This window comes from Taeniopygia guttata, chromosome 10 (genome assembly GCF_048771995.1).
Source record: "Taeniopygia guttata chromosome 10, bTaeGut7.mat, whole genome shotgun sequence".
Lineage (NCBI taxonomy): Eukaryota > Metazoa > Chordata > Aves > Passeriformes > Estrildidae > Taeniopygia > Taeniopygia guttata.
The window spans coordinates 5,773,308-5,798,222 of record NC_133035.1 but is presented as its reverse complement, the minus strand read 5'-3'; the positions used below and the strand labels follow the sequence as shown (position 1 = coordinate 5,798,222).

The 24,915-nt window shown below is 38.6% G+C and overlaps 1 protein-coding gene and 1 non-coding gene across 13 annotated transcripts in view; both read right to left on the bottom strand.

The window, feature by feature from the left end:
- The window catches only part of TRPM1 (transient receptor potential cation channel subfamily M member 1), a 125,230-nt gene that overhangs the window by 11,324 nt on the left and 88,991 nt on the right, over positions 1–24,915 (bottom strand). For 5 of the 12 annotated variants that reach the window (XM_072933728.1, XM_072933726.1, XM_072933727.1 and 2 more), the window contains 21 exons: positions 23,908–23,987; positions 23,024–23,219; positions 22,542–22,755; positions 21,699–21,823; positions 20,853–21,024; positions 18,244–18,418; positions 16,629–16,752; positions 14,782–14,854; positions 13,897–13,997; positions 13,219–13,392; positions 12,435–12,569; positions 12,102–12,152; positions 10,494–10,634; positions 9,863–9,892; positions 8,353–8,642; positions 7,598–7,826; positions 6,066–6,188; positions 5,595–5,726; positions 3,486–3,614; positions 2,909–3,160; positions 2,195–2,369 (listed from right to left, as the gene is read on the bottom strand). In XM_072933728.1, coding sequence (XP_072789829.1) covers positions 2,195–2,369; positions 2,909–3,160; positions 3,486–3,614; positions 5,595–5,726; positions 6,066–6,188; positions 7,598–7,826; positions 8,353–8,642; positions 9,863–9,892; positions 10,494–10,634; positions 12,102–12,152; positions 12,435–12,569; positions 13,219–13,392; positions 13,897–13,997; positions 14,782–14,854; positions 16,629–16,752; positions 18,244–18,418; positions 20,853–21,024; positions 21,699–21,823; positions 22,542–22,755; positions 23,024–23,219; positions 23,908–23,987 — 3,121 coding nt within the window. Of the gene's footprint in view, positions 1–2,176; positions 2,370–2,908; positions 3,161–3,485; positions 3,615–5,594; positions 5,727–6,065; positions 6,189–7,597; positions 7,827–8,352; positions 8,643–9,862; positions 9,893–10,493; positions 10,635–12,101; positions 12,153–12,434; positions 12,570–13,218; positions 13,393–13,896; positions 13,998–14,781; positions 14,855–16,628; positions 16,753–18,243; positions 18,419–20,852; positions 21,025–21,698; positions 21,824–22,362; positions 22,518–22,541; positions 22,756–23,023; positions 23,251–23,907; positions 23,988–24,915 lie in introns of those variants that run through there. The other 7 variants (XM_072933729.1, XM_072933730.1, XM_072933732.1 and 4 more) reach the window with 3 other exon arrangements.
- MIR204-2 (microRNA mir-204-2) lies at positions 18,932–19,003 on the bottom strand. The gene has a single exon (NR_049100.1). It is a non-coding gene; the product is annotated as a microRNA mir-204-2 (primary transcript).

The window sequence follows — 24,915 nt, the reverse complement described above, 5'->3', positions numbered from 1 at the left end:
TCTGACAAATGAGGCAAGACTGAGAAAGCTGGGATAATTTAGTCTAGAGATGGTCAAGGAGATCTTACCAATGTTATAAATACTTGATGATGTGTGAGAGAAAAGAATACAGGGCCAGACTCTTCTCAGTGAAAGGAGAAGCAGCAGTGGGCAAAGGTGGAAAGATGGGCAATTCCATTTAAACTGGACTGTCCAGAGAAGCATCACAGTCTTCATCTTTCAAGATACTGTAAACATCACTGTAACGTCCCTAAGAAATCTGGGATAAATCTAATTTATCCTGTTTTGAACAGGAAAGTTCAACTGCATGATCTCCAAAGGTACCTTTCAAGCCCAGCAAATTCTGTGACCTGTGAACTCCAGATGAATCTATAGGATTCTCCGTATCTTTGGAGAAGCTACCGACAAAGTCCAACTACCTTCTTTCAGAGGTAAAACTTGATGAAATACTTTTTCCATAAATTGATTATATCCCTGGATCTTGCCAAAACTAGCTATTAGCTCTTGAGTCAGAGTCATATTAGACTGCCCATAGCCATTACTCCCCAGTGACTTCTGAGGCTGCTTTTGTGGTGTGTTTACAGGGAACCACAGACAGATCAGGGTGAACATTTCTTATTGAAAGCAAAAGATCTTTGGGAGTCAGTCCATAGACTTCTATACAGCAGAAATGTGCAGAACAATTGTAAGGCAGTGTAGAAGAATGCCTTGCATAGGCAAATTATTTTATTATTGAAACAACATAAACTCACACATTTCTGAGTTAGTTTATGCTTAGGCTACTAACACAGCAAAGCTTCTGATCTGGGAAGGACCAAGTAGCTGAACTTGTACAACCAGAAAGCCCAAACCTTTTGACCCTCAAATCTTTTGCACTGCTGAAGAAAGATTTCCAATCCAAGCATGCTGAGTATATGACTGAGAAATGACTGGAAGCATGAGAGAAGCCTGGGACACCTCTTACACTAAAGAGATGGCTGGTAAGGTTTGAATTTTGATTAGTAAGGAAATCAAACTGTCCACACTGGCAAATATTCTGTGTTCAAACTGAACATGAGATAAGGGATAACCCATTACAGTCACTTCCTCTCCGTGGGAGAGTTGTCCCACTTGTGAACCAGGATAAGCTCAGGATCTCTCAGGTGCACCAAAACTGCAGTATCAGACAGTAGATAACTGGCTTGACCTTTCACTTGTCAAGAGTAACTTACTGTACGCTAAGTTAAATTAATGAAACAAGCATTCATTTAGGAAAACAAAGCTGATCTGATTGTACACTGTTCAGAAACAGACTAATGACACTTTATTCCTTGCTAAACAGCTAAAGTACACTTAAATGACATTTAGAATAAAAGCTTGTCATGATGATGAATCTTAATGGTTTTTGAACTTAGACCTTCATGTTCTTCAGCCTTCCACTTCCCTACCTATCAATATCTGCAGGTGACTGAAGTAACACATACACAAAGCTGAAACAGCAGCTTGTATTGTTTCAGATAAAGTGCAAACTACATGATACACACTAGAGGAGGCCAGCTGCACATTGGACTGTCATACAAATTTCAAATATTAACACAAAATTAGCAGTAATATGACAGCTTACATCTCCTTTGAAATACTGACAGGTATTTTTTAAAGTGTGCAGGATTCTTGTAAGAAAGGCTATTTTCACATCCAAAGCTAATCAAGTGGAGATTGCTTTTTTGTTTTGTTTTCCCATAGGTATAGAAAAGAGCAACATGAGTGACTCATGAAATGGAAACGTTTTTGAAAGCAGACAGATGTACGACTAGGAGTAAAAATGTATGAGCTCATTGCTTGTGAGTTGGAGATGAAAGGATATGTGTATTTTAACCTCCCTGCGCAAGGGATTTATTTATTTTCTTCTTCTGTTAGAACTGACTCTTCGTAAACCTTTGAATGAAAAGAACATTTCAGAATGATCTCTGTTGATCCCTGCAAGTAAACAGAATACTTCACACTGCCATACTCTTGGACAGGAGAATATTCCAGACTACATCCCTTTCTGTGGGGAAGAGAAAATTGCTCAGTCTCAGGTCTGCCACAGGAAAACAACAACAATATCATCATAAAGCGAAAACACTACTTCCAAATTAAAAGCAATCTTTAATTTGGATCTGATCATCTGCCTCAGAAACAGGAAACAGACTCTTACTATGAATTCTACTCTTACGGTCTATCTGGTCAGCGAACACCTCTCCGTAGATCATCCAGTAGGGCATGTAGAAGATGTTGCGAGCCAGTCTCCAGGAGGGCTCCTCGTCTGGGTGCAGGATAGCCTGGCGGGCCACTCCAAAGCTCATCAGAACCACAAGCATGATGACCACAAAGTACAGCATGTCAATCATCTGTATGGAGAGCAGAGAGGCTCTCAGCACCATCAGGGAGCACAGTGGCAGCAGCAGCAGGATGCATTACAGCAAACAAGAAAATAGCACGAGAATCTTCTTGACATCGTGCTTTAAGTACCATTCAGGTATTAAGCATACATACAAATGCAGAGAAAGCAGTTACTTAAAGGAATACCAGATTATATTTCAAAATACTTAAAATGCTAAAATCTTTGCTATCCCAGTTCTCCTTTGCATCAAATGCAGTATACTGTGCTTTCAGCACAGACCTCCTCTGTGGCTGCAAAGAGATGATGTAACAATCATCTGTACTATCTCCTGTGCACAGCTGATGGGTTTCTGGATAATGCTGGTGTACCTGTAATCTGTTATTGCTTGAGTATAACTTCTTGTGTGAGTGCATGAAATTCATACAGCAACTTTTTGCAGGCTGTATTCAGTCCTACTCGATAGAAAACTTCTTTTTAACGCAGAATAGAATGTAGTTTCCCACTTTAGTTCTTAAAGACATAATTTACAGTAATTTAGGCACTAACCATCTTTCCAATCATCATGACGTAAGGTCCCAGATATTTGTTCACACCAAAGATATCTAGTACTCTAATGTACCAGAAAATGATATCTACGCAGTAAATCACTCTTCCATAACCCATGTAAGGCTGGTTCTGCAGGCGAAGAACTGCTCCTATGATAAATACTGAAATAGCCACCAGGTCAGTAATATTCCAGTATTCCTGGAGCCAAACTTTGATTTTTTGGCTCAGCTTGCCAGGCTCTGACATTAGAATCTGAAATAAAAAACAAACAAATGAACATACAACCAAAAAAAAAAATAAACAACAAACAATTAAAAAACCTCCAAGTTACATTTTTGAAGTAATGGCCATGAAAAAGGACCAATTTTTTAATATTCAACAGGTGTCTGAGGCCCCTCCACTGTCAGCAAAATTTGTTTCAAGCAAGAATATTTTTAATTATGAGTATATTTAGAATATGAGACTCTTCTCTTTACTGTGTGACCTCTCAACCCTTTGCACAAGTCCATGCCATTATACTCTCTAAAAGCAAGCTTTGTTCTAAGGACTATGAGATGTTGGTATGGGCAGACTTTACCTCTCTGACTTTCTCCAAAGCCAATGTCACAATGTAGGAGATGACAATCCATTCCTGGACTGATGGCCACCGTTCCATCCGCACCAAGATGATGTAATTAAATAACATCAAGTAACCAAGGTACGATATCTGCCAAAAAAGAGGAAAATCCTTTATGGACTCTAGATGATGTATCCTAGGATCCTTCCAAATTAGGCAGTATTCAATTACTTGAGATGACTTGCACACACAAAAAACCCCAGTCTCCACTAATTTCCATTACAAAGTCCTGGATTAGTAGTGTAAGCAAAAGAGCTAAAACTCAGTTTTCTATAACCACTCATGTAAATGTCAAACTGCTGGTGCTGGTATCTCCAAACTGCACAGCAGCCTTTGGTGACCAGCCAAACTAAAAAATTCTGAGACCTTAGGAATCCAGAGATAAAAAATGAAAAAGGATTCAATGACTTTAAAGAGGAAAAAAAAAACTTAGAAGCAAAAGAGTAACAAACCAAAAGATACTTCAGGGAGAAAATGAAGTCTTCTAAAGAATGGAATTTTCAGTGTGAAATCTTTACCCACCATCTCAAGGCAGATGTAAGCAGAATAGGGAGTAAAGCTGTGAGCAACACCTGCCTTGAGGACTAGGGCAAATAAAGAGCCATACAGCCCACTAGCTTTCTCCACTCTGCAATCATGTGATTGAGCCCATCTGGGAAGAATACACTCTTCAGCTGAAGCCAGAGGCATAAAAAACTTCATTTCTCAGTCCCTCTTCCTACACTTGTTACTTAAATCCACCTGCATGGACAGTAGGCTTGCAGGTGTTTTGGTTACTTTAAGCAGCTCCCAGTCTCAGCAGCAAGTTTCTTGCTAATTCAGTAAGAGCAGAGAGAAGGCTGCATCACCAGAGAAGAAACATCAGACAGAAGGCAGGCAAATCCTCTTAGCTAAGGGGCTTGATAATGCATGAAAGCAAAGCCCCCTTTACGCAGTTCCCTAACAACTGTGCTAATTAGGACAATCATATGAACCTGTGTGTTGAGGCTAAGTGTGAAATATTCAGCTGCTGAAGACCCTTACTTGCACAAGAAAAAATATTTCCTTCTCTGCAGGAAACAGGTCTGCTGCAAAACCCTCCACACTGGCACAGCCACGGGCCTCCAGCACCTAAAGGAATCCCAGAGGATGTGAAACATATGGTCCAGACTGCTGAATTATCTCATTTGCTGAAAGAAGAAAACCAGCAATTCTAAAGTACTCTAAAAACCAGGCCCTTTATGCCTGGGGCTTTTTTAGTCTACTAAAATGTAATTTCTTTGCACTGTAAAACCATGTTGAACACTTTTCCTTGAAATTAAATAGGAATTTTGCTTTTAAATTATTAACTCAGGCAGCAGAAAGGGATCAATATAGTGTTTTGTGATTAAAATGTACTAAAACTAAAGACCTGCATATTACTATGACTTATCAGGCAACCTAATCTTGAACACATTAGAAACCAGTGTCCCTTTTACAGGGCACACACATAATTTATGAGCAGTAAATAGATGTTCTGTTTTATTACACCAGTTTTAACACCAGATAATTCTTGATGCAATAAACAGAAAATTAGACGCTTGTCAAAAATAAATATTTTAGTTTTGATTGGTTTTAACTTTTTTAATAAAAGTACCTATGAAATCTTAGCAGACTGGGATCTGTGCTCCCATCTAGGCTGCACCCATCTGAGCAACAGGGCAAATGACAATTATACCATGGGTTTACTTCTTGGGTCCTAAAGGACATTTCAACGAAGAACAGGAGCCAGGCCCTTTAGAAAGCAAGAGAATCCAGCCTAGTTTGGATTGAGTGACTGGATTGTGGAGCTTGCACTTAGTTTGGTGTATTCCACACAGAGCTTCCTTCACAGCATGTAGGAGCTTTAGAGACTGACAATGTAAGCTTCAGTTATCCATTCTGTTTCACTGTCTGTCCATTCTCCTCTGAATAAAGAGAGTGCTTTACTCATCAGATTCCACAAAAGTAAAATATATATTTATTACATGATTATTACTTTTACATTGGAATGCTTCCAGTTTCACAGGTGTGAGAAAAATTATAACTATCAGTTTAATCATCATGACTTACTGTGTAGAACCAAAATTTGACAATAGGTGCATTATAGAATTCATAGATCTTTGTTCCAATTGGAAGGCTCTGTTGTTTTTTCTTTCCATTCTCTTCATCCCCTTTTCGGGAGCCTGTATCTGCATTTGCATCCTGGAAGACCAAAGTTGTCAGATTCCATCAATACACAGCAGTAAAAATACTAGCTTTCCTCAACCACAGCCCCAGCCAACTGTTAACTATGCAGGGATTCCCCCTGAGCAACAGACTTCTTTTTAAAAGTATATAAATAGAATTCTGCAAATCTGTGGAACTACACAGATGCCCTGTGCTCTGATAATCCAGTCTATACCCTCCCATAATCGGGAGACTTATTTTATCCCCCAGAAGCAGTTGAGATTTTAACCTGAGTGAGCTACAGAATAATCAGAACAATCAAAAAAATGAGCAGTCCTGAGATCTTAGAACTTTCTAATAATCTCAATTACTGACCGCATTTTCCTCTTCTTTTTCTTTGCCTTCCTCATTTTCTTTTGATGTCTGGTAGGAATAGTCATCATAACTGCGATACTCCAGGAAAAGGATGGTGGGAGGGAAGAGAATTCCCATTATAACCTGTGAACAAGAAAGATTTCAACTCAATATTGATTTATATTATGGATTTCGTAACAAGGTAGGTCTCAACCCAAAATTTTCCTTTGTACAGTATTTAAGATATTCTGCCATCCTCAAGCCTATAGAAATGAGTAAGTACTTAAGAAGCATTGGCAATAAGGTATTTAATGAAATATGGCACCCTGGAAAGCCTCCCATCTCCACAAATACCCTGCAATTAAGAATTGTGCTCCAAAATTAGTGTGCAGAGAAATGCCATGGAATGGACGCAGTGGTGGTTAGAAGCCTTCAGGTTTGTTACTGGAGTTAATAGTTACTTCAGATACCTACTATAATTAGTTTTAATAGTTTAAAAAAATTATGAAAGGTAAAACTTCACAGATAGCCATGGGAAAATTCTCTTACTATATGAGATTGCTTAGATACAGAAACACAAGCCAAAGTACAGAAAAGGAGCAGAGAAAATAAGGCAGGTAATGAAACTAGAACAAACATCAGGAAGTTGATTCATTCTTTGGAAAAAAGAAATGAAAATAATAAGAATATTTGGGAAGTACCATGATGCAATCTGAAAGACAGGACCTGAAGATTTTAAACAAGTTTAAGAGGGAGAGATGGGAAAGTGGAAATAAAAAGAGAATGGCAGAGACAGTGCAATGTGTATGTCAGCAAACTTGGGACTCTGACCTGGGAAGACAGATATAGCACTTTGTCAGTAAGGGGAATTTAAGGAAATAAGGAGGTGAGCAGGATGGGTCTCCATATGGGCGACAGCAACTGCATAACTCAACAAAATAAGGATTCTATTCACATGAAAACACACACAAGCCAACACTGCTCTGCTTCCTTAGTGTTGACTCACTCATGGTTTCTCTTCTGTGAGAGACCTCTCACATTACTTTTTTTTTTTTTTTTTAATCAAACAATTAGGAAATATTAAAATCAGTAAGAGGGACTGCATCATCAAATCACAGAAGCATGAAATGAAAATCACATGGTTTCACACAATGCAATTGCACAGATTTCACTCTTTTTCAACACTGAGTCTCAACTGGTATGATATTAAGCAATTTAAGAAGCCTGCATCTACATATGGTTTATTTTATCTCTATTCCCATTGCATGGACCCCTAATGGAAATATTTTGCTTGTCTACAACTAATTTTTAATAGAAAGAGTATGTTCTCAATTAACAAATCTCATGCTTTATTGAAAGACACGATTTCTCTCTCAGATTCCAATCAGGCTAAGTGTTTCATGGAGTTATATTTTCCTTTGTCATGGTGTAACATGCCTTAGATATCCTGAAATTGGAAACAAAAGAAATTAGCTTTAAAACAGGTATGTTCTTAAAACATCTCTAAGTAAGTGAAACCCATTCTCTTTGGAAATGATGCAGAACAGGAATACCTTAAGGCCGGGGTTTTTCCGCATGCGCAGTCGCCCCATCCACATGTCTGTCAGGAGCATCTGGCTGCAGGTGTGAGCAATGAAGTCCCTGTGTTTAGCTGCCACAGCCAACTTCAGGCAGGTAGAATTACTCCAGTTTTTCAGTTCATATGTCAGCAGTTTCATGGCAATCTGCTCATCATGTTTATAGGACTGATCCAAGAGTTCAACAGCCAGCTGGCCAAAATCTCTGGAACAAGATAAGATCAGTGAAGTTACACTTAGAAATGAATCTGCTTTGGGGTTTTAGTTCTGTTCACTGGGCACCATGCTTATCCACACACATGTAGAGTGACAAGAACAACTAATCTCAAGCTTAATTTGGGACAGTCTAAAAAAGTTCCAAACAAAGCATTAGTGAACTGAGGGAATTAGCTTAGACCAATAACATCTTAAGGGTAGTTTAGATATGTCATCAGATACTCCTTAATTTCTGGGAGTAAATTCTAAAAATAACTTTGTGAAACAGAAGTAGCTAGTTTTACAGAGAGAAGCTGAAGAAAGAATGCATTCTGTCAGGAAAAAATGCAAGTTTTGTCCTTGTTAGTGTTGCCTTGAGATCCAGAGTCTATGTGTTGCCTTGTCTGTAGTTGATAAATTGGCTCCAAATGGCTTTCTGTAAAACTACATTTAGAAATTATTGTACTGAACTAAAAGTAAAGCTTCTCAGCAAGCTTGTAGCAAGTGAATATAAAATTTGCTCTGCATCTACTAACTTTGAGTTGTTGTCCAGATCCTGAGAAATGTCATCCACCAGCTCACTCTCTGAAGACTCATGGGCCATAGACTTGTAGAGTTTACAAGCCACAAGTGCCTTGGCCATGGATTCCTCCCCTCGTTGCCAAAGGAACAGAGCCATCTTCTGCCGTTTCATCAGCACAGCCCACACCATCAGCTCATGAAAGGGGTACTGAAAGCGGCTGACTTCTGGGTCATCCACATCAATATCAATCTCTTCCTCCTTTTTCTTCTTTTTCTTCTTCCCTTTGGCGGGAGGCTCATCATCCTGGGAAGAAAAATTGTTCCCATCAGCTTTTAACAGCTCACCTGACAACAGCACCATGCATGGAACAAGTACAGAGAGGACACATTAATACTCAAAGTTCTAAGCTGGTTTTGCTGTTTGCTACCATGAATGCAACAGGACAGAGCATGCACTGGTCAAGCACACACAGACTCAGATTTTATTCAGGGTGCTGTTTCTTGTACACAAGTCACCCATCCTGGAAAAGTGCAGTAGAGCCCCTTGGTACTGAAGGCATCCCTTCACACTGCATTGTACACAGATCTCTACTTCATGTGGAATTGCACAGGCTGGTCTGCAACAAATTAATATTTAACGAATTCCTCTGCAGTGGGACTCTAACAAAGCTGAATTCCTTACAGATAGGCTCCACTGTCATTCCTGATTCCATATGCCTCTAATTCTGATTCCTCTATCCCTGCACATCCTCCAGGTACCAGAGCACTTTTCTGACTGACGTGCAGGCCATGGCAACATGCAAAAGGCAAAGACAGGCACACAGCACCCTTAAGAACAGCAAGATACCAAAGGGAGTGTTCACCTTGGAATAAGCAATCTCCTCTTATGTATGCAGTGCACCCTGGAAGGTATTAAGTATCCCATTTCTTAAGGGGATAGGGAGGATAGGCCATTACTACAGGAACCAACATGGAAGCAACTGAAGGGAAGTAGTGACAATGAAGCAGGATCCTGAAGGGAGAAAAGCCATGATTGGGAAAATTAGGGTTTAAAAAATGTAGGAAGAACATTGCATATATAAGACAGAGCTCATCATCACTGTAGACCTTGAGTCCAATCTCAGAAGTGGATTGCAAATAAAAGAAATTGCTATTCTACAAAATCAGTTCTCGTTCAAGCAGGCTCAGCATTATGCAGTATTTTTCAACAAAATGTGAATTTTAATCCAAATTCAGAATTCAACCTCCCACACCATTTTCAACGATGGCTCTTCAGCAATTGAGCATGTACTTCTCCTTGAGCAGTTTTAACTCCTGCAAATGGTGACCTCTGTCTTCTATGGAAAATTCAGGGATCATCAACTGCACAAAGTATTTACCACCTCTGAAGCACAAGACATAAAATCTCAAACAGAGGACAAGAAATTAGGTCCTCTACACTCTAGGAAAATCAAATAAAAACAAAAGGATATTGTACCAGGAAACGTTTTAATAAAACCAGTATTTTAAATAAGTCCAACTTACCTCCATTCCCAGTAGTTTAAGAGCTTTTGGCTGAATATTAAAAAATAGAAAAGAAAATCAGTTAGATGAGAGGAAAATTTGAAAGACCAAACAATACCAAGCAAAACCATTTTCACTTACAAATGTACAGCATATATTATGAAACTTACTGTTATAAATAATTGTGCCAATAATGATGCAATTAGCTACTACTCTTCATTTAAATTATATTTGTAGGAATGCAATGGGTTAGGAAATATCCTGCACTCAAAGAAAGATTTTAATTCAGACTGAAGAGTTTAATGAGTAATTTGATAAATAATGTTTTGAGAATTAAAATCACCACATGGTCACAAAAGCCAAAAAAAAATAGAGTGCTTCTAAGCACCCCACAGTTCGGAATATTTGGATTGTAAACTACTGGAATAGGAGGAAATTCACCTCCAGATCTGTGTATTCACCACCTCTCATGTCCTCACATCCAGATGTCTTACAACTTTCTTATATGACTTCACTCTTGGAGTTTCAACTTCTACCTTGCAGCACTTCTTTTGAATTTAATATGCAGTGTTTCACAAAAAAAAAGGAACAGAGTATTGCTTATTTTTTACCACTACCACAATGGCCACACGTAGGATTCATTCATTCTTACCCTCTTTGGTCCAAATAAATTATTATAAAGAGTCCGAAAACTTTTCCGAGTATAGTTGCAGCGATAGGCTCCACCCATGAGATATTCCAGGACAAGACCAATATCTATTAGGCTGATATGATAGTCTGGTGGAAGGTTTCCCTACAAAAAAAAAAAACAAAACCACAACTTAATAAGGATTTAGGGTAAGAAAATAACATATATTAAATTGCCTGGCTAGACATATGTCATGATTAAATTGGAACATGGGTATTATTTACAGCCACTGAGTTCAGTCTTTAAACATTTGCATGAAATTAACTGATTGACATAATGAAAATTTTTGGGGTCACAGCTTTTTGTTTTTGTTGTTAGCAGAATTAATATTTCTGAGCAAATTTTGCTTTGATTTAATTTACTCATATATGAGTGTCCATGCAAGTTTATGTTGTTTACAAGGTTTATATTAATGAACTTAAGAAACTCTGTAAAAATTATCATTAATCCAGTAAAAAAGCATGGCAATGTCATGGTGACTATCCCTGATACTCATACTTTACATACTTTTTAATGGAAACTTATATTTCATCATATTCTCTACAGCTGAGACTACAATGCAGACCATGAGTAAAGGGCAGCAAACTCTAATTTTGGCAGTTACAGCTAAAATTGGATAATTGTATTGACTCCACTGGAAAAAATGGTGCTTCATTGTCCAAGCTACATCCTACAGCAATGACTGATTCTACATCACCACTGAGCAGCTGCTATGATGGAACAACTACAGCCTAAGGAAGCACATCACCTCCAGGTTAACCCAACTGAATCCCCGGGATTGCCGCTGAGGGAGGGAGCACGGAAATGCAATGGAAAAGAGGAGAGACAGACAGACAGCAGAATGCAGAGTAATGTTAGTGACACAGTGACAACACTGAATGAGAAAAGTGTTAAGTTATGAAGCAGATGAATATGAATTATACATTAAGACAATACTGCATAATCCCACATCTGAACCTCCCTGGAATAACTGGGAGTTTTTCTTGCAGAAATTAATACAGGCACTTTTATGTAGCTGAATTTTACTGAACAAAAGCTTCAAAACTTCGGAGAGAGAAAATATGATAAATCTCACAATGACCCTCCCTATTCACATACAATGAATAAATTTTCATGTAATGGAAACAAATGAAAAACAAATGTAGGGTGGAAGAGATTTTCTCCCAGGTAAAAAGTTGGACTAGTGGGAGAAAAGTAACTGGAAAACACACAAGGAAACAAACAAAATGCAACAAATTCAGCAATAATGAGCAGGGCTTCCAGTTAACCCAGCAGGCCTTTTCTTCCACTCCTCCCCTGTAATGCTGCATTGGGAGCTTCTTGTAGAGAAGAAACAATATCAGCCTAAATCTCAAATGCCATATTATCCTATAGGAGCTTAGTTCAGTTAACTCCTTAGTCTTTAAATTACTAGCATTGCCATACCCGATTTAGACTGTTTGCCACAGTGAGATATTTAACTTTTCTTAACAGCTGCCATCTAATTTCAAATGCCAGCTTGGCCCCATCTATGCTTGCTTTTACTGTTGATTCACTTGGCTAATGCTATCACATAAATGTAACACTGCTTACCTTTTTCACATCTCTGACTAGCAAATGCAGCGTATTTGGCGGACCCAGTCTCTGGAACAAGAATAATTCATGGTCCATTAGATCATCAGATCTTCAGAGTTTTTGCAAGCATGAACACAATTAGTGATCTAGCACCTTAAGAAGAGCTTTAGACAAGCATGTGCCATCACATTCCAGAGGGGTGAAAAGAAGGAACTGGGCTACACTGCCAAACGCTTTTTTATCAAGAGCTGTGTAATATCCCTTTTTTATAAACCTTTCTGTGGTGATTCAAGTCACAAACAATACAATGGCAAAACACCACAGGGCTTTTTAGTATTTCTGCTCACTCACAGTATTATAAAGTTCCTCCAGGCGAGGAATAGTCAGGAAGTGCTGCATGTTCACCCCATTCTCAATAAGCAGTTTCACAAAGTCCACTCGATCCAGGACCAGTGCATCCAGCATAGCCTGCTCCAGGGAGTTCACCTGAATTGCAGGGTGGAGAATGTGAGATCACATGAGTACAAAAGAGTTGGTTGGGCAGCAGCCACAGCCGTTTTCACTACTTAGGATATGGACTGAGTTCTCACATATGTTGGTTAGTCTGTAAGTAAAAAGGAATTTAGAAAGTAACATTTAAACCACATGAAGTGAGTAGAGATAGCAGTCTTCCAAACCTTTAGCAATACAACGGTAACTTTCAGTCTTTCAACACGTAGCTTTCAATCACTTTGTTCAGCATTTTTAACTAAACCAGGCATACCATGCTTGACACATCATGTGAAAAAGGGATTTGCTTGCTCAGTATGATAGAAACAAGTTAAACTAGCACATTCACAGGAGGAAGATGTTCACTGAAGGTCTTATTTACTTCTGACAAGTGCAAGGAAGAAGATGCTACAGCTCAGTACTGACTTACTGACTTGTACTGCTGAGATATGGCTGCAAGTGGTGCACATGGCATGAGAGAGGGATTCTTGGCTCAAACACCAAACAGCATTCCTACAGAATCTGATCTCATGGGAATGTGCAAAAGAGCACTCTACAGCATGAGAGCGTGTATCTTCCTTCTGTCTTTGTACCTCAGAATGAAAAAACACCTTCAGCAGTTTTTATACAAATACTTTCATCTCACCCAGTTCAGGAGTTCAAGTTTTCTTGGGTCTGTTTCTTCTTCTGGTTCTTCTTTTGCTTTTCCTCCCTTTTTCTTTCCTTTTCCTTTCCCTCTGCCTCCTTTAGTCTGAGGTGCTGGAGATTTCTTTTCCTTCTCAGGAGCTGTACCATCAGGAGCTGTAAGACTTCCTATAGGCTGTATTTATAATGCATTAAAGTATTAGAAATCTAATTGATCTTACAGTAACTATTTATTTGAGTACACTCCTACCAAGCTCACCCCCCAGTCACCACTTCTCACATTGAGTCAACTAAAAATGGTAATTTCTCTAAGTTTAAGGGCCTTTCTGCATAGTCACAGCTTTACCCTTTTTAAAAAGCTATTATAAGTCTAACTTAGTAGACTTCTGTGATTCTGTGACTAGTAACATTGAAATAATGCTTAGGTTACATAAACTCCACAGAGAAAAAACTGGATTCACACAGTAAAGCAAAAAACATTGATACATTGATAAAACAATAAAAACATCAATACATACTCTCAATAGTGAGACATGAAAATAGCTTAAATAAAGAATTTGAGTTATACAAGTGAACTGCAGTGTTTTGCCATTGCTGCCAGTGCAGCATCAAAACCCAAGGTATAAATATTACTCAACTTAATTTAAACTACTGACAAACAAAGAAAACTTTGTCTTACTGGCCAGTGGTGTCCAAAGACAAAGATTTGGCTGCGTGCAATGTCTACACGATTCCAGGCCAAAGCCAGGCTGAGCTGGTCTGGAGCAGATGCATTGGTACCTACAGATAAACACACAGAGGTTTCATATTTCAAACATGATAAAACAAGATTGGACAAGCTCCTGCAATAACTAGAAAACAGCAAGCCTGGCTCCATATCATACTATCATTAGAATAATTCTGACACAAAGCAGTGGATTCATCCAATCAAATTACAGCATCTTCCATTTAATCCTATAATCCTAATTTCCAAAGGATTAATGAGATTGTCTCTTTTGTTTTAAAGCTTCCACATTGACTTTTACTCTGATACTAAAGACAGACATTAAACTTTTCTTAAAGACCCCTCTCAGCTCCTCTGGATGATACTGCACATAAAGGTGTAAACTTGGGGACTCCAGAGATTCCTTATAAAGTCAGTATCAACTACTGTATACCCACAGACAGAACAGTTGTTTCAGCAAACATTACAAACCCCAATTAAATATGGAATTATCCTATTGCTCTAAGCTTTAAATGGCACAATCTGAGATCTGGAAAAAACCAGACAGCTTTTCATCTTCCCGCTTTTTTTCCCTAATTTTTTTAATGTATGCTAGAACTGCAATAAAATGAGCTGCAAAATCAGCAGTGCAGTTGGTGCATCATTCCCATCCCATGCTTTCAGGGGAGGAAAGCCACACAAAACTTTCAATCTAGATTTTATGCTTCATGCTAATCTGAACAGTAACCAAACACACTCAGGCACTTGTTAAAATCCAAGGGAAGAAATCAAAGACTTAAACACGAAGAGTGATCCTCTTGGGATGCTTTGTGCAGCCTTCCTGAGTGCCAGGAAACCCACCTTTGAGGAGAGCAGTGAGGATGGACATCTCAATGTCCTGCTGTCCTTCAGAGCCCATGCGGAACACAGTAATCTAAGGGGCAGCACAAAACCAAGCACACAAAATTACAACACAGGAGAGACACTGAACATATGGATAGAAAATAGACCAGAATGGTGCTGCTTTATTATTTCCTCCAATTTAAGATATTTCAAAAAGTACAGTTCCACTAAATTTTTCTTTTAAATTTTTCTTTTTAAATTTCACAGAAGTGTTTAATTAAATTATTTCAGTGAAATTATCCTAAATATCCCTGCATTGGTGAACAAGACAAACTTGATGAAAAATCTTCACCAAACCCATGTATTCTAAAATGTGGAGACAAACCTGCCATGCAAAACTAGATGTTTACTGATGGTTCTATTACTTCCCAGTAGTAATGGAAATGCTAATTACCCAAGATAATTATCGTAGCATCCATTTTATTGATGATAACACTCAAATACTAGTTGGCTGCAGGATGTGTTACGCATGACAATCATAAAGGCAGAACCAAGTTAAGAAAAAAACAATTCTTTTTAGGCACATATGCTTTGTTCAGTCCATTTTGCAATTCAGTGATTTTAAAAATAGTACTTAATGTAAAGCTTACATGATTAGATGACTAATAATTCAAAGCAGAATAACCAAATATTCAATGTTAACAAACTTTATACCAAATGCAGATGAAATAAACCTCAAATTCTTAATTTTCCAAAAGCAACTACTCACATTAACTACTGAGAATAGCAATTTTCTCAACAGTTAGAATATATTTCGCAGGAATGCAAAGATACATGACATTAGAAAAAGAAGTACAGAAAAAATATTACTAATTAACAAGAACAGACAAAACTATCAACAGAAAACCATAACCATAAGTCTGCTTGGGCTGCACAGCCAGTGTCTGAATTTTGCTGAGTAAACCAGGCCTGCTCTGATGCACATTTTAAATTCAAAACGGTCTGACTAAAGCAGCTGTGGGGTCTCATCTCTCAACCAACTTTTTAGGAAGGCTGATTCTCTTTCAGTCAGCTTATCAGAGATGTTTACTACCAACTTTACACCCAGTGAAGGTGTATGGATGGAACTCATCTTGGCATCGTATTTACAAAAATTCACAGAAAGAGTTACTCAAAGGCTACACTCAGGGATTCATTCTGCCTGCAGAAACACAGTGAATGCAGTTTCAATACACTGCTTCCAGACAACACATGTGAATGTCAAAGGTTTTCTTCCCCTGAGCACACTTTTCCGTGCAGCTGGGATGTGGGAGACAGGCAGGAACCTGAGTGAGTGCTGCAGCACATACAGCAGACCTGCAGCAAACCAGGAGCAAGGAAGGGGGGGATCTTCAGGAATACAATATTTCAGTTTCTTTTGACAGGCCTGCCAGGCCCCTTTTCCTGGAATGAAAGGCTGTTAAGGAGTAACTATGTCAGAAAACAAAAACTGTGTGGATGCACTCTGAATGATCCTAGGATCCCTTATTTCAATTATTCTTCCTCCACTTTCGGCATTGGATCCTGGGTTTATGCATTTCTCTTGGTGTCTTATTGCTGAGATATGTGGAAAAAAAGTCCTATCAATTTACCTATCAAGGAGAAGCATCTGAAATTTGGTTTTGGGACTTTCCAGAATATGTAATCCTTCTCAGCCTATGCTTGTGAATGAATGTGTACATTTAATGCAGCTATATGAGGGAGAAAAGCTTAAACTATAATCTTAACTCTAAACTTAACTACAAATTTAAACTAAAATGGCACTTGAAGGTGCTCTGTAAATTTGTTCAGAAATCACCTTTGTGAACTACATTTAGGATACTTACAAGTTCTTTTTTTTTCATGCACTCCATAAGAATGACAAACAGCTGATGAGCTTGATTCCTGTTATAGTTAAAGGTTTTCTGGATGGTAACTAGAAGCTGGTCCCTAAGGGATTCATTTATTATCCTAAATGAAAAAATGAGACATAAATAAGACATTGCCAAAATGAATATATATTCAGAAGGCCTGCTGTTTAAGAAACTGTAATATCCAGGTATCCCTCTTATATATCATAGATATACCTCTGTTAATAAGTTCAATCTTCAGGATTTTATTGCTAGGCCTTACAGGACTCCTATCCTTTGCTTCTAAATATTCCCCTACCTTTGCTTCTAAAAACCCCAAAATACTTCACATTTCTGATGTCATCTTGATTATGGTCTTAAACAAGATGACTGTACTTGCTAGTACATCTGAAAACTCCTAATACCCAACTGAGAAACAAATGAACAATCCAAAAGATAATTAAAGAAATGAGATTGAAAATTTTCTAGAAAGGTCAGGATTGTTTGCTCTCCCAAAACAATATGAAACAGCCCTTCAATCTTCAACCATTTCCCAATAAAGCACATGTGTTTTCAGATTATGGCAAACATTACCAGCAGGTGCCTGAGAAATGTTGTAAAATTCAAAGTTCACTGTGAGAAAATGATTGGACTGACAAAAAATTCTCATTATAGATCTGCCTTACTAGACAAACACATTCATCATAATTATTGGACAAGAAAATTGGACACTGCATCATATGCACTGTCACTGGGAGGGAAAGTCATGCAGTGAGCACATCTCAGAGACTGATGCTGCTAAACTCTTTCAATTAACTATGAACTGATAGGAAGAACGAATAAAAACGAAAAAAAAAAAAACAAGACAAGTTTGATCTAAACTAAGGAAATTTGTTAGCAGAAAGGAAAGTTGCTGGATCATAAATACGGTTGGTGCAATTAAATATGTGCTATGTCTAAACACCAACAAAATCTGGCATAAAAGCTGCTCTCCTAATTCAGCAAATAACATCCACACTGCCTGCAACACTACTTGTCTGCTTAATATTTGATACAAGCTAAGCTTCAACTTCAGTCAAGGAAATAAGTTCTATCTTCAGCACAAGACAGGTATGCCACAACCTAATTAAGATGAGGTGTTTGCCTGGAAGGCAAAAACAAGAGAATGAAGAAAGCCCAAAATTTCCACAGCTGGTCTGGCACTCTTGGACAATGAAATTAATTCACACAGCAGAATCAGACAGCACAAATTTTGCAAATGCATGCACTAATTAACCTCGGCCTGAAGAAAAGAGTTACTCCTGGGAACCTGTCCTTGCTTCTAGCCTGCCTAACCCAGCACCAAGTACTGTGCAGCAAACCTTGATGGAGACTGTAAAACAGTGTGCTGTACTGAGAGCAAGCTCCTTTCACAGGACCATAACATGCATTCAAAGTGGTAATAACTTCTACTCCCTAACTTCAGGGCTAAGACTAAACAGGCAACAAAAGCTGACTGACAGCAGAATGCCTCTGTTGGCAGCATTTTGTCCTTGAGGGCTTTTTAAATGAAACTCTATGAAAGCAAGGCATATAGTCCTACACAGCTTTGGTGAAGATCTTAAACCCTTACCCTCCTTCCTCCGAATACTTGTGTGCAAATGACAGAATGTCAGATGCTCGCCCGCTGCCATCGCAGATCACCACTGGGAGAGGGGGCTCTTCCCGCAGACACTCCAAGACAATGGAGATCACATTGGGACCTCCTTCTACTATGAGCCCAACTACAGGAACACCTTGCCCCAGTCCTGCAAAAACCAGAAGAACAGAAACAAGAGAAAAAAAGAAGTGTCAGTGAAACTTAGTTTAAGAAATTGAGATAAGTGGATGTGATTTCTGTGTTAGAGCACCACTTCCAACCAGAGCCCTTAGGAAAATGATACCCATTTGATGGCCAATGTGAGCAAAAACGTCCACATGCTCTTCCCCAAACCCAAAAGGAAAGAGTAAGACGTCTCTCTGCCCTTGCTTTTGCATCAGCTCCATACTGGTCACTTATGCACTCAGTGTTGGTGGATGTTTGTAACCTCTCTCGACAGACACCAGGTACAGATAAAGCAGCTAATGTGACTGTCCTATTGCTTCATCAGCTTCACTGCTACTTGGATGGCTCCCAGCCTTTGATGCTTTATTTCTTCATTGGTTACCTATGGGAAGTCTTCAGTAAGGTGGCATACCTATGCTTATTACTAAGATAAAAAAAATGAAATTAGTGTTTTTATCATGAGGCTGAAATGGTTGGCCGGTGGAAGAGACGACAGCTGAGCATCCCTTTGCTGTCCCTGCCTCACTGTGATCTCCAGGCATAGGATGACAAAGGGAAGCCCACAGGTCACATGGTCTCAGTAGCCTTGGTCACAAGAAACTTAGGGAAACGAAGGACAAAACATTACCTGAATGCTGACTAATTCCACTATCATAAACATTTGAATTCAGTTCTTAATCTGTGAAATGACCAGCACTTTATAAAGATGCACTTTTTTTGTTTGGCTGAGAACGCGTGAATGAGTTCATGTTTTCAACCTTGATTCCTCTCTGAAGAACAGGAACACCATGAACAGTAACAGCAGAAGCTTCCTGCCATCCTCCTGTCAGTACACCCCAGCTCTGATAAGGAGGAGTCACAGAGCATGGGCCGGCCTGTGTGTCCATGAATCTTTAGTGATTCCTCCTGAGATTTCCAGCAGAGGTGCCTGTGCTTGGAGTGATTAAGAAGAAACAAAACAACTCCCTGTATGTTGTAACTAGCTGGTGACTGCAGCCCTTCACACAACAGCTTTCTATGTGTATTCTCAACTTTGCCCTTCTCATGACAAAAATCATCCAACACTACCTAAATCAGAGTTAATATCCCCCAGCCCCAGTGGTATTAAAAGGAATGACACAGAACATCTTGTCTCTGGGCCCTGAATTCCTGATCTTTCAAGCCAATGCTTCCTTTCACAACCTTCCAGCTCTGCCAGCACTTCCACAGAATACAAAGATGACAGAAGCAGGCTGAGCTGTTTCCATCAGTGGGCAGCAGCACCTGGCACTGCCCCCATGCTCAAAGGCAAGGGGCAGCATTTTCCTGAGCTGTTTCTTAGGCTCACCAGAGGCACAGGGCAGCACTTAGAGAATTCCCAGAACATCTGGATACATCACAGCTGATCTCTAATTGTGCCTTTTGGCTTTACCTGGTACTCCACTTGAGTTTTCTGCTCTACCCATAAGAGCACTTAGACCCTATAAGGAACTTCTGTGGAGTTCAATTAAATTGCTAGTCTGGATAGTCCTTTTCTGTTCTTTTCTCTTATTTTTACAGGCTTACACAGTTTATTGGCGCATCAGCAAGAGATAAGAAAAGCAACTGGTAGAACTGATGTAGATTCTCCAGTAGTTCAATTCACTGATGCGTGAATTGAATGACTATCAACATTTTTTTTACCATTTTTAATTAGGGTTGTGGAGGTATTTTTAAATAGTTTATATATTTTTTATTTCACCTTTTAAAAATATTTTTACATGCTCATTTTAAAATAATTGTTTTTCTAAATAATGATGAGAAAAGTGCTAGGAAATTATTTTAGAGAGGCTGTAATAACTGGAAGAAATTTTAAAACTGCATAAAATTCTAAATATGAAAGCATTAAGGTGAAATTATCTTAATTGTCATTAAAAATCAAAGTGCCTGCTAAGTTTATCAGGAAGACCAAAGAATTTTGAGTGTGATATTTCAAATGAAACAAATCTGTATATAAAAGAGAAAATAAAATGCTTATGTGAACATTCAGAATCAGAAATCACTAAGCTGCACAGGATTCCTGTAAACAGGAACTGTAAAAAATCCCCTCATTCTGTGTGTTTACTGATGCTTATGAATTCTATCCTAGAAGTGCACAAATTCTTTGCATTTCATTTTCCTTAGATTCTCACTGCTTTGAAGCTTCTCCTCACTATTATTTGTTGCTTTCTCTTCATCCCTTTATGCAATCGTTACTCCATGGTTTTTCTGTCTGGCTTGATGTGGGCTCTTTCACCACTTATCAAACAGCACATGTTGTAGTCCAGTCACACTGTCCTGCTCACATTTCCACTGGAAAGAGCTGGAAGAAGTTATAACTTCCATACTTTCAAGTACTTCAAGCCCTTCCTCCCCCTCTTCAAGATGTTCTGGCTACAGCTTGCCCCATTCATACTTACGTGTGTTAATCTTCTGGAGGGAAATATGTTTTTCCAGCTGACGCCGTAACTTCACTTCAGCTCCATATTTACCTAACGTGCCGTTGTCTGCCAGAATGAAGTGGGTGTGAGAGCTGTTGAGCACAGAGAGCTTACTTAAAGGGTTTGACATTGTTTGGTAAACTCGTGTTACCTGTGTGTCAAGAGGAGAGATGCACCTAGATTAGAACTAAGAATCAAATGGGAAAATGCCCCAAATCACCCAACAGAGGCACACTCAAAGTCTTCTGAGGAAACAAACCAAGCAAACCTCTACAACAAAAACCAGAAAATTAGAAATGGAGCTTGCCTTTACATTTCAAATCTTTACTCCTGACAGCACTGCTTCCTTTGGAGGATGACAGTCAGATTGTGCACTCTCCTTCATGTTCCTCTAAGCTCATTACCATGCTCTCCTTGTTCACACAGTGTTGTTACATAATCCTCTTAGTGCATTAGAAAATAAATTCTCATTTGGAGTTCCCAGTAATTCATATGCCACTCCAGAGTACCCACCTATAATAAATGTCAGCCTTGCACACACAAGGCCCTTATGTGATTTACAGAAGGCTCGGAGTGCCATGCTGAAGTTAGGATGTAAAACTGTCACCACAGAGAGGTCTTTACTAATGAAAGCAATGAAAACCTCACCAATTCCATATTTACTTTGAGGTCCTATATGACAACCTGAGAAATATTCTTGAACAACAGGTTTTCTCATGAAATTGTTCAATTTCACCTTTTAGGCATGCTTTAGAAATGGAAAAAAGTAATATTTCAGAAACATTAACAATTATTTTTTCCACGTATATTTCCTTACACACTTACATCTTTTCCTATTAGATCTTCCTTGTTTTCTACAATGCCCCACGGTGCAATTCCTATGGCACATATTCGTCCTCTGGATTTGGAAGAATGATCTTTCAAGGCATCTCCCACATGACGAATGACACCTATAGGTACAATTAATTTAATGTATTTTTGGCACTTTAGATTGATCACTAAACAACTGAATTTTCTTCTTGCCTCTCAGGGAGCTACTGTGTTGCTTTCACTACTAAACTGGCACTGGTACTTTATAGTAGAACATGCAATGCAGACAACCATGGTTTTATTTTGCAATAGTTGTGTGTAAGTCCCATGACCTTCTCATATCATTGTGCTGAATCCAGTGAAGTCTGTGGAAGACTTACCCTGTCTTCCTGTACAGATTACACTTTCCACAGTGTAATCTGTACCCTTGTCTGTCTCGACGTATATTATTCATTGGACTCAAACCATGGCATCAAGAAATACACTTTTAGAAATAGAAATATCTTTGTACAAAAAAAACCACAGCAAAGCTAAATTTGGAGTAGGAAACTTCTTAACTACAAGGTTAACCAAGAACTAGAAGAAAAGTATTAGAACTAGTGGTCGATTCCTTGCTACTGAAACCAAGGCTGAATTTTGTTTTCAGGGGAAACACCGAGTAATGCAAATCAATACTGACCCAGGAAAATTTTATGGTCTGGGCTGGGTAGGAGATTAACACAATGATTACAATGCTCCTTTTTTGGTTTAGTGGGTAATGACTTGTTCATGTAGACTTAAATCTTCTGCCTGTGGGAAAGATTAGTGAATGAACATCACTGAATTCTTAAGTAAACTAAAATTATGGCAATTACTTACCTGTACTAACACCACCAGTGAAAATCCAAGCTCCTGTGGTCATGGCAGCCTTTATCAGCCCTTTTCCAAACACTTGCTTTAATTTTGGCTGCATTTCAAAGTTCTGGAGGCCTCCATGGACAGAGATTAAGAGCTTGGGCAGTTCCAGCTGCCAATCTTTCACCATGAGATGCAGCAGAGAATCTGGTTTAGTGTCATATGACACACGGATGTACTGCAAAGAGCAATGTGCAATGCTGTCACTCAACCTGTTCTGAAGAATTGTCTGAGCAAAGAATAGTTACTGTTTGCCTTTCATCCTGAAGAGAAAGTTTTAAAGTTTTCAAACAAAGTAACAAATCCAAGTTTGGATTTCTTCAGAAGAGAGGAAAAACAAATGGAATTTTTACAAAAGTTTGAACTGCTGTTACTTTTACTGCTAAGAAAACTCAAGAGTCTGTTGAACACCAGATGAACACCTTAGAGTACCCTATGCCCCTTACCATGGCCTTATTTGAATGTCCTCCTCCCTGGAATTCCAGGTTTCCATAGGCATCTGTTGGGTATGCTTGGGTGTGTTTACTGACAGACCATTTCTCTGGCTGAGCTTCCACTTGCTTCGTTTCTTCTTCATTTTTATTAGCTGTTATACTTGGAGGAGGTGGAATATGTTGGTTAATGAGCTGGCCACAGCAGCACCTGGAGGTTAAAGTGATGTTGATTACAGTATCTTCAAAATTAAAGAAAAAAAAAAAATCAGAAATTAGATTTTCAACTGCCCAAGATGAGTAAGAGAAACACCGCTCACATGCACATATATGCCAGAACTAACAGGCTTAGGTTTTTACATGCAAAGATAAAAAAATTCACTTCCCTTGTATGGAAAGCTGTTCTAGGTAAAAAGCCAGGCAAGGAGGAAAAATGCAGAACAGGAGCACTTAGAGGGGTTTCTTACTTAGAGGTGACAGCTTGCATGTGACATTAACTGCTCTGTTATCCACACAAGCTGGACCATAATATGCAGCTAGCCCATGGAGTAATATTAATATTTTGACTAAGAAATCAAATCCCCCTGACTGCTATTGTCATTGGTAATATCATACCAACTGTTAAGGATGGCACCACATTACTGCACCCTCAGTGCAGAATCTATCATGGTTTGCAAAGGCAGGAGCTAACAACTCACTGCTCTCAGCCTTCTCAGCTCTGTTTGACATGTCCCATGGCTCTGTGCAGATTGGAGTGCAAGCATGATTTGTGCTTTTGCTCCCCTGTCATTTCCCTTTATGGGCAGTGACTAAATTGGGTTTTACATATCTAAACCCAAACCAAGTTCAGTTTCTCTGGTATTAAGTTTTTTTGTTGAAACAAAAATTTCAAATGTTACCTGGTAACGTCTTTGTTGTTGGCAATTATATAGATGCATTCTCTTTTAGAAAAGGTCTTCTCTATCCAAGCCTTCTGACCCTTGAAAGAGAGAAAGGGGAAAAAATGTACTGATATATTTCTCTGTGGCAGATACAGCAACATTCACCTTCTATTTTCAGCTACTAAATTCATTACATTAGTTTTAAACACCAAATAGATCTACTCGTGAAGTGATGTGAATTTCTATGACTTGGATAAAATTCAAACCTCAAATGTGTGTAAAAACCCTTCTATAGAAATATGATGCTCTTGAAGTTTCAAGGTCTACCAAAAAATGTACCTGCTCCTTCCTACTGCAGTAAACAGTAAATGGACTCAACGTAGCACAGAAAATCAGCATAAATTGTGAAATAAACAGATAATAGTATTGACTCCAAACAATGCTTTTGTATGCAGAAAGTGCTCCTCAGTAACTTTCCCTTCATAACCATCTTCTCAGGTAATTTTTTCCTACTGTAAATCAAGTTCCAGTCTTTTCTAAGGTATCTTACTCTGAATGAGATATGTCTTGGAAGGAGGCATTTTTAAACTGAAAGACTATGTGACATAAAAGCACAAACTCTTTGGGTATCTATGAAATAGGAAAAAGAAAACAACCTTCAATTTGTGTTGGCCTATTATATTGCTTGCAAACCAAATTTAAAAAGTGAATTCAAAGCCTTTTAACTTTAAAGAAATGAAAAATGTTATAAAGCACTCACAATTTGATGGCACCGATACCTTCGCCTTGTGGATAAAAATCTTCTGAGTTTGAATTATGAAACTGTCTTTTCAAGTTGCAAGCAAATGTTGTACCTTTTGCTTTAGTTTGTGCTGCGGAAGTGAAATTAAATTTTTGCAGACACAGAAGCTAAAAATGGCACAAGAACTTTCAGGCGGACTTAAAAAAAAAGGAAGGGGCTTTTCCTAGAGAAAGAACTAAAACTTTGTAGAGTATGACTTGAGAAAGTCAGCTGCAGATGCCTGT